The sequence below is a fragment of the Rhinichthys klamathensis genome, unplaced genomic scaffold (genome assembly GCF_029890125.1).
Source record: "Rhinichthys klamathensis goyatoka isolate OS25496 unplaced genomic scaffold, OSU_Roscu_1.1 h1tg000176l_1, whole genome shotgun sequence".
NCBI lineage: Eukaryota > Metazoa > Chordata > Actinopteri > Cypriniformes > Leuciscidae > Rhinichthys > Rhinichthys klamathensis.
The window spans coordinates 1,997,501-2,007,500 of NW_026606705.1; the positions used below are offsets into that span (position 1 = coordinate 1,997,501).

A 10,000-nucleotide genomic window follows, 5' to 3' on the forward strand; every position below is an offset into this window, starting at 1 on the left:
AAACAAATGCTTCTTTTGGTTCTTCTCAGTGGATCTAAAGGATGACTAGGTTTGGGTATCGTTTGAATTTTAACGATTCCGATTCCTGTTTCAATTCTGTTTTTCGATTCCGATTCTTATCGATTCCTAATTTCGATGCCAATAAGGCAACAACAACAACAACAACAACAAAAAAACTTAGATATCATTCACATTTAGTTTTATTGCAAAACATTTAATTGTAGCTGAATATCATGAACAAAAAACAACAGGCTAAAGAACACTTACACAAGGAGCGTTTGCCTGTGGTTTATAAATACCATAGCCTAACTAATATAAATGTAAAGCATTATTAAAGACAATAAACACTCAGTAATTAAAAAAAAATTAACAATCGCAACAAATAGATAAAACTGAACAAAGATATGATTGAAGTAAACAGTGTTTTAAGATTTTCAGGCATATATTTCAGGTATATCATATATATTCAGGTATAGAAACTGTAATAATGTCAAACAACTGCACTTTATAAATAAAATATACATTACAAATATAGTTACAAAAGTTATTCAGTCAAGAACGAGTGAATTTTCTCTTTGTCTTTTGTTGTTTTGATTAGTGTTATTATAGAGAGGGCAGGAATATCAGCGCTGTCACTTTAAGAGCTGCACTGATCCAATATACTGATACACACACGCCTGCTTCTGTCACTCTCCGTTGCCCAATATAGTTACACATGAAAACAGCAAGTCATCTCGCGGTTGAATTGTTTAAAGTCATATTGAAATGCTCACAAAGGAATCGATAAGAGGAATTGAAATATACATTTTATAACAAGTATCCGATTCTTGACCTCAAGTATTCGATTTCAGAATTGGAATTGATTTTCGATTCACAACCCTGAGGAAGAGTAATTTCATATCCAGATAGCCCCCCCATCACAGACCATTTTTGAGATCTGCGTTCGAGGGCGTGGCTTACCATTATTCCGTCCTTCCTTTCGCACTGTCTCTATGCCCCGTGCACTTTTACGAAACGCACGGATGCATCCTGATTTACCTCGACGACTGGCTCGTATTGGTCCAGTCGGAGCCAAACTTTACTCTGTCAGCTCGCCGGATGGCCGAGCGCTGAGCGTCTAATCTGTGCTGAGGCTCGTCTACTGCGAGAAGGAAGGCTCGTCTACTGTGAGAAGGAAGGCTCGTCTACTGCGAGAAGGCTCGTCTACTGCGAGAAGGAAGGCTCGTCTACTGCGAGAAGGAAGGGTCGTCTACTGCGAGAAGGAAGGCTCGTCTACTGCGAGAAGGAAGGCTCGTCTACTGCGAGAAGGCTCGTCTACTGCGAGAAGGAAGGCTCGTCTACTGCGAGAAGGAAGGCTCGTCAACTGCGAGAAGGAAGGCTCGTCTACTGCGAGAAGGCTCGTCTACTGCGAGAAGGAAGGGTCGTCTACTGCGAGAAGGAAGGCTCGTCTACTGCGAGAAGGAAGGCTCGTCTACTGCGAGAAGGCTCGTCTACTGCGAGAAGGAAGGCTCGTCTACTGCGAGAAGGAAGGCTCGTCAACTGAGAGAAGGCTCGTCTACTGCGAGAAGGCTGGTCTACTGCGAGAAGGCTCGTCTACTGCGAGAAGGCTGGTCTACTGCGAGAAGGCTCGTCTACTGCGAGAAGGAAGGCTCGTCTACTGCGAGAAGGAAGGCTCGTCTACTGCGAGAAGGCTCGTCTACTGCGAGAAGGAAGGCTCGTCTACTGCGAGAAGGAAGGCTCGTCTACTGCGAGAAGGAAGGCTCGTCTACTGCGAAAAGGCTCGTCTACTGCGAGAAGGAAGGCTCGTCTACTGCGAGAAGGCTCGTCTACTGCGAGAAGGCTCGTCTACTGCGAGAAGGAAGGCTCGTCTCGTCTACTGCGAGAAGGCTCGTCTACTGCGAGAAGGCTTGTCTACCGCGAGAAGGCTCGTCTACTGCGAGAAGGAAGGCTCGTCTCGTCTACTGCGAGAAGGCTCGTCTACTGCGAGAAGGAAGGCTCGTCTACTGCGAGAAGGAAGGCTCGTCTACTGCGAGAAGGCTCGTCTACTGCGAGAAGGAAGGCTCGTCTACTGCGAGAAGGCTCGTCTACTGCGAGACGGAAGGCTCGTCTACTGCGAGAAGGCTCGTCTACTGCGAGACGGAAGGCTCGTCTACTGCGAGAAGGCTCGTCTACTGCGAGAAGGAAGGCTCGTCTACTGCGAGAAGGAAGGCTCGTCTACTGCGAGAAGGCTCGTCTACTGCGAGAAGGAAGGCTCGTCTACTGCGAGAAGGAAGGCTGGTCTACTGCGAGAAGGAAGGCTCGTCTACTGCGAGAAGGCTCGTCTACTGCGAGAAGGCTCGTCTACTGCGAGAAGGAAGGCTGGTCTACTGCGAGAAGGCTCGTCTACTGCGAGAAGGCTCGTCTACTGCGAGACGGAAGGCTCGTCTACTGCGAGAAGGCTCGTCTACTGCGAGAAGGAAGGCTCGTCTACTGCGAGAAGGAAGGCTCGTCTACTGCGAGAAGGCTCGTCTACTGCGAGAAGGAAGGCTCGTCTACTGCGAGAAGGCTCGTCTACTGCGAGAAGGAAGGCTGGTCTACTGCGAGAAGGAAGGCTGGTCTACTGCGAGAAGGCTCGTCTACTGCGAGAAGGCTCCTCTACTGCGAGAAGGAAGGCTCGTCTACTGCGAGAAGGCTCGTCTACTGCGAGAAGGAAGGCTCGTCTACTGCGAGAAGGCTCGTCTACTGCGAGAAGGAAGGCTGGTCTACTGCGAGAAGGCTCGTCTACTGCGAGAAGGCTCGTCTACTGCGAGAAGGAAGGCTCGTCTACTGCGAGAAGGCTCGTCTACTGCGAGAAGGCTCGTCTACTGCGAGAAGGAAGGCTCGTCTACTGCGAGAAGGCTCGTCTACTGCGAGAAGGAAGGCTGGTCTACTGCGAGAAGGCTCGTCTACTGCGAGAAGGCTCGTCTACTGCGAGAAGGAAGGCTCGTCTACTGCGAGAAGGAAGGCTCGTCTACTGCGAGAAGGCTCGTCTACTGCGAGAAGGAAGGCTCGTCTACTGCGAGAAGGCTCGTCTACTGCGAGAAGGCTCGTCTACTGCGAGAAGGAAGGCTGGTCTACTGCGAGAAGGCTCGTCTACTGCGAGAAGGAAGGCTCGTCTACTGCGAGAAGGCTCGTCTACTGCGAGAAGGCTCGTCTACTGCGAGAAGGCTCGTCTACTGCGAGAAGGCTCGTCTACTGCGAGAAGGCTTGTCTACTGCGAGAAGGCTCGTCTACTGCGAGAAGGAAGGCTCGTCTACTGCGAGAAGGCTCGTCTACTGCGAGAAGGCTCGTCTACTGCGAGAAGGCTCGTCTACTGCGAGAAGGAAGGCTCGTCTACTGCGAGAAAGCTCGTCTACTGCGAGAAGGCTTCTTCTTCTTTCTTGTCTCGGAATCCAGTGAGGTGAAGATCTTTGCGCTGAAGGAGAAAGATTCTGAAGCCTATGGTGAGATTTGCTCGCTTACATAGATAGACGTGTAGCCCCACTGCGTGATTCCATCAGGCTTCAGTATTTCGGTAGCCTGGGAAAACCCAGACAACGTCCGGCAAATTTAGATTTGCTCTGAAAGTTAGTTTCCATTTCCAATCCGTCGAGATCGAGGCACCAATCAGAAGCGTTGGGGCGGCTTTACACGATGACGACAGCGCTGGGATTTTGAAGCAGATTTTGTGGCCTACATTACAAAGATGGATGCCGCCGTCGAACATCACTCGTTCCAATCAGCTATCGCGTCTGTTTTAAGCCATTTGAACGTTTCCCTTTTGTTAAAAACCGAGCAAAGAACAACACTCGGAGATGTGTCTCCGCCGCTCTGCATACGTCATCTCCTTCATCGCTCTGATTGGGTTTAGGTCTATCCGCGACGTCCGTTGGTGACGCCCCTCTGGAAATGATTTGTCTATGATGCTTTGCCAGACCATAACTCAGTTACAACTGAGAATGCTCTGGTTTTAACCAGGCTAGTATTTCGGAGAAAAGGAGAAAAGGGAGTTTTCCCAAAGCATTGACTAAGACGCAATTTGAGTGAAATGTATCGATAGGGAAGTATTTCTACACTTCTGCTTTGCAGCGCCACACAGTCTACAGACGTGTGCAGTGTGAATGAATGTTATTAGAGAGAGCGAGTGAAAGCGCTGAGTCACATAAACACATTCATCAGAGTGAACTGAACTCACCTTCAGCCTCGGTGAGATTCAAGCGCATGTTGATGTCACTTCCACTCTGAAGCAGAGACACACACTGTCAGTGTTACTGTTCAAACTACAAAACTAATGCAACTAATGTTAACAAATGAAACCTTATTGTCAAGTGTTTCCATTTTCATGTCTAAATAGTTTACAATGTTTGTGTGTACTAGTTCAGTGCAGCCCAGTGTGTGTGTGTGTGTGTGTGTGTGTGTCAGTGCAGCCCAGTGTGTGTGTGTGTGTGTGTGTACCAGTGCAGCCCAGTGTGTGTGTGTGTGTGTGTACCAGTACAGCACAGCTGCAGCTGTGTGTGTGTGTGTACCAGTGCAACACAGCTACAGCTCAGTGTGTGTGTGTGTACCAGTGCAGCGCAGCTACAGCTCAGTGTGTGTGTGTGTGTGTACCAGTGCAGCGCAGCTACATCTCAGTGTGTGTGTGTGTGTACCAGTGCAGCGCAGCTACAGCTCAGTGTGTGTGTGGGCTCCAGGCTGGTGACCGGGCACTGCATCGGGCCGCTCTGCTCGCGCGGGGGATCAGGCTGGTGGACCGGGGCCCGCAGCAGGTGATTCAGGCTCCCGTGGGTCCCGTTGTTATGGGATGGGGAGATCTCCAGCACATCTGGCAGGAAAGACGAACATGCAGAGTTGGACGGGCTAGATGACTAGTGTATTTGCTATTTTGAAACTATACTATATTTTATATTGTGAAGCACTTCAGGGGCCTCATTTATAAAACTGTGTGTAGGATCCTTGCTAAAACGTGCGCCCGAAAGCCAAAAATGTCGTACGCAAAAAAAAATCAGACTAAAACCGTGCGTACGCCAGAACCTGCGCAGAATTCACTTTATAAATCCCAGTCAGCGTAAGATTGTGAACATGCGTCTCCTCCCCGAAATAACCATATATGGAGATTATAGTTTTACTGTGCATATCCTCATCTGCATATCATTTGCATGATTATTCATCCACGTGATAACATGTTAAACGGTACAAGTAGTAGCCTTTAGTAGCCTATCCTTGCTTTGTTTTTTAAATAAATAAAATAGTGTAAAATACATTTCAGAGAAAGTTCTCAATCTTTTCCACTGGCCAAATAGTATTTTAATTGATTTATATTTTAATAGAAACAGAAAGACCTTGTTGTGCATTATTTGCACGAAACCATTTTCTCAGACAATCTGCAATTATCATGATCAGCAATTCTCTCTGTAGTTAAAACATTAAAACACAGCATGCCAGAGGAAAAGTGTTCAAAAGCATCGCATCCACAACAAATATTTATATTTATTCAATATAAAAACGTTGTAACATCTCAGTAATGATTTCATGTAGTTTAAGTGTTTAACTCCATTAATGAGAATGGCATATTTAATCTAAATGTTGATATCAGAAGTAAAACATAGTTTAAATCATTCATTTATTTATTTATTTAAACTGTTATTGTGAACATGCACTGTATTTATGATTAGGACTCATAATGAAGATTTACGGTTTTCCTTCATCTCCCGTTAGATAGGATATATGTGCGTCAGTTTCACTAAACGGCCCAACGCTCTCGCGGACATTTAAGAAGGGACGGATATTTGCTTCAAGTGATAGGTTTGGTGAGTGAAATTGTATTTGTATTATCTTTCTGTATAATTTTCTTTAGATTTTCTGTCTAAAAGTGACCAAAAAGACCTTTAACTCGAGCTCAGCATCGGTGTCGCCGTCTCCAAAACGTTGGTAAGCATTGCTCAGAGTTTGCGTGCGCACATTTCCCCGTCAAGTTTGTTTTTATAAATCACAGCTTATGCGACGGAAGTGGCGTAGCCTACGTCTCTTTCAGGGCCTGTTTAGTGCGTACGCAACGGTTATAAATGAGGCTCTATAAAAAAAGACCCTGACATGTGTTTTCTCATACCACACATGAGGTTGTACAGCTCAATGTTGGAAAACGGATCCACTTCCGTCTGAAAGAGGAATTTAGGTCCAAAACTGAGAAACGCGGCCTGAGAGAGAGAGAGAGAATCGACAACATAAGGCTGGAATACACGACACGACTCTTAACATTTACACTCACCGTTCAATCACATTTTCTGTGAAATCTGTCAACAAAAATCTGACATTAGACAAATAACGCTGACTCATTCAGACTTGTTCAAAAATCTGTGAAAAAATTGTGCATTTAGATTTCATTACAGCATCACACTCACACTCACACTCACACACTCACACACACACACACACACACACACACACACAAACACACACACACACACACACACACACACACACACACACACACACACACACACACACACACACACACACACACACACACACACACACACACACACACACACCTGCATACTGTAGATGTCATTATCATATCCATGATTTCCTCCGGAACAGAATGTGAGAGACCCCGGAGACCTGCAGTAACACACACACACACACACACACACACACACACACACACACACACACACACACACACACACACACACACACACACACACACACACACACACACACACACACACACACACACACACACACACACACACACACACACACAGTCAAAAGTTTGGAATAATTATGTTTTTAAAACTGTTTTGAAAGAGTCTCTTCTGCTCACCAAGGCTGCGTTTATTTAGAATAATATTTCACTGTTTTTACTCTATTTTTGATCAATGTAAATCAGCTGTTTTCTCTGTGAATATACAGTAAAGTGTAATTTATTCCTGTGATCAAAGCTGAATGTTCAGCATCATTACTCCAGTCTTCAGTGTCACATGATCCTTCAGAAATCACTCTAATATGAGGATCTGATGCTCAAGAAACATTTATGACTATTATTATCAGTGTTGAAAACAGTTGAATTGCTTCAGATTTGTGTGGAAACTGATACATTATTATTTTTCTTTGATGAACCGAAAGGTCAAAAGAACAGCATTTATTTGAAATAGAATCTTTTGTCACATTATAAATGTCTTTACTGTAGCGTTTGATGGATGTAATGTACCTCTCGAAGAGCCAGCGCGGGGTCACTAACACACTCACGTCCTCGATGCGCCTGTTGTGGGCGTAATGGAAGCGTTTGGGCAACAGGTGTTTCAGGTACGGCTTGATCTGCTGCTGAGGACGCTTACACTGGAACACAACAACACAACACACACACACACATCATCAACACACACTCACACAGCCATCATCAACACACACTCACACACACATCATCAACACACACTCACACACCCATCACCAACACACTCACACACCCTTCTGCAGATTCAGCACGCTACAAAACACACAGATGTTTGACTGTGTGATGTTGCCATCACACACACGCTGAAACATGTTCATTCTCCAGCTGTGTTCAGAATTTTACAGTGTGTAAAGCACACACACAAATTTGTCTTTTAAGTAAATTATGAAAACAATATATTATGCTAGAAAATATACATGTGGGGTTATAACTGTTAATCTCTTATTAAAACAATATGTGCGTGTAAATCGCTATATAAATAATCTTGACTTAAACTAATTACATTTAAAATCATTGAAAATGCAAAATAGCTGTATTTATGTCTGAGATGATGAATGTGCGACAGTCGCTGAATTAAACATGCAACATGATGAGATTGCATCTGAATTATTAAAAAACAGCTGGAAATATGCAGTGACACTTACCGACATGTTTGCCACGAGCGCAGCCGCGTCCACTGTCAAGCACACACACACACACACACACACACACACACACACACACACACACACACACACACACACACACACACACACACACACACACACAGGTCATGAATAAGTTTTACAAGAAAATTTCAGTCATCAAAATTTCTGGTTTAATTTAATATGTCACTTGCCGTTTCTTTGTAAATAATTGTGAGATTTACTTTCAAATTCTGAGTGATCTTTTTAGCTGTGGACTGCTATTCTAAATTCAGAATGAATTTTGTAAACACCCTTATCGCTATAGTATATGTCTGTGGTGTGAACGGGCCTCAAATCTGGAATTCATATACACAAACTTGACTTAAAGTGCAAAATACACTTTAAAAAATGATTTTTCAAAGTTGTAAATAAAACAAAGATTATTGTAGTATATTTGACAAGAAAATCTTAATTTAGTCTTTCTACGTCAAAGTTTCACACCTATTTAAATACTGAATGCTACTTGCCATTTCTTTATAATTAATTGTAAAATTTACCCGGCAATTTTTTTGAGTGAAAAACTTTTTCCAGTTCTGAACTGTGTGTTTGACCTACATGTGTGTGTTTTGTCTTTTGCTCTGATTCGTCCAAACGGACCCTCACTGACAAACAGATGATCAACATCAGCCACAAAATCCTGAAGAGCTTCTTTACGCTCACAGCTGGTCTCCTCCATACCTGCAAACACACACACACACACACACACACGTCACATTTGCACATTGAGAGTTTCTCCACAGCTAAACGTGTGTGTGTGTGTGGTTTACCGTGATCTGCGACGATGATGATGTTAACACATTGATGAAGGTTGAGTTGTTTGAGGCCGTTCATAAGCTGACCGATGACTCTGTCCACACCCTGCAGAGCCATGATCAGCTACACCAACACACACACACACACACACACACACACACACACACACACACACACACACACACACACACATATCATCTGTTGCTTCTGACCTTCATATATCAGAAAATAAGTGATGTGAGAGAAATATCATAAACACAGTGTGTGTGTAACTAATTAACACTGTTAAAATTAATTAAAAACATTAATGATTATTCAATTTCAGATCATTGACCCTTTTCGGAAAAAAAATGTCAAAATACAATTAATTATTTTAATTGTGTTTTACTACTATTATACACATCCCACAACAGCTCAGAGTGTCGAAACATTTCTACAATTTCAGTGTGTGAGTGTGTGTGTGAGAGAGTGTGTGTGTGTGTGTGAGTGAGTGAGTGAGTGAGTGAGTGTGTGTGTGTGTGTGTGTGTGTGTGTGTGTGTGTGTGTGTGTGTGTGTGTGTGTGTGTGACCTCCCCGAGGGTCCTTCATCTGTCCATCTCTTTACTCCTCAAAAGCCAGAGTGGCTTCAGGAATGAACGAGGAAGAGCAGACACGATATTACTTCTAGAGAAGTGCCAGGAACAAAACATTGACCTCTACACCACGTTCTTGGATTTAACCGAGACATTCAACACTAAGTCGTGAGGGGCTCTGGAAGATCATGAGCAAGTTTGGATGCTCCAAAAGATTCATTTGCATAGTAGCCAGTTCCACGACGGCATGCAGGGTTGTGTACTTGATGATGGAGACCCATCTGATCCCTTTTCAGATACAAATGGATGAAGCAAGGCTTAAACCAACACTGTTCAGCATGATGTTTTATGAAATGGCTTCCTGGACACTGACCCTGGCATCAACATCAAATACAGGACAGATGCCAAGCTGTTCAACCAGGCCAAGACCCTTTAAAAGCCTCAATGAAAGACTTTGGGATCAATCCCTCTTCATGCGAAGACCTTGCCTTACAACGCTCAGTCTGACCAACAGGTCACACTTCCGAGATCGGATCTGGCATCGGATGAAGTTGGTCATCTTCTTAACGGAAGAACGAACACAAGTGCGTGTGTGTCTGTATGTGTGTGTGTGTGTGTGTTTTCTCACTCCTCCACTGACGGGTCCAAAACTGTGTCCAGAACTATCAGGCTCCTCCAGGTACAGCGTTAGGAAGTCCGGCCTAAAGGACCAACAACAGCAGAAACACACAGATGAGTGAGCAAACTACAGATGAACA

At 44.4% G+C, this 10,000-nt stretch overlaps 1 protein-coding gene across 1 annotated transcript in view; it reads right to left on the reverse strand.

Annotated features, from left to right (window-relative positions):
* LOC130092426 (venom phosphodiesterase CdcPDE) overlaps positions 1–10,000 on the reverse strand; it is a 52,023-nt gene that overhangs the window by 13,867 nt on the left and 28,156 nt on the right. Inside the window, exons 11-19 of the mRNA XM_056260281.1 lie at positions 9,871–9,943; positions 8,685–8,793; positions 8,473–8,595; positions 7,876–7,907; positions 7,208–7,335; positions 6,546–6,615; positions 6,104–6,191; positions 4,647–4,819; positions 4,193–4,238 (exon numbers count right to left, since the gene is read on the reverse strand). Coding sequence (XP_056116256.1) covers positions 4,193–4,238; positions 4,647–4,819; positions 6,104–6,191; positions 6,546–6,615; positions 7,208–7,335; positions 7,876–7,907; positions 8,473–8,595; positions 8,685–8,793; positions 9,871–9,943 — 842 coding nt within the window. The remainder of the gene's footprint in view (positions 1–4,192; positions 4,239–4,646; positions 4,820–6,103; positions 6,192–6,545; positions 6,616–7,207; positions 7,336–7,875; positions 7,908–8,472; positions 8,596–8,684; positions 8,794–9,870; positions 9,944–10,000) is intronic.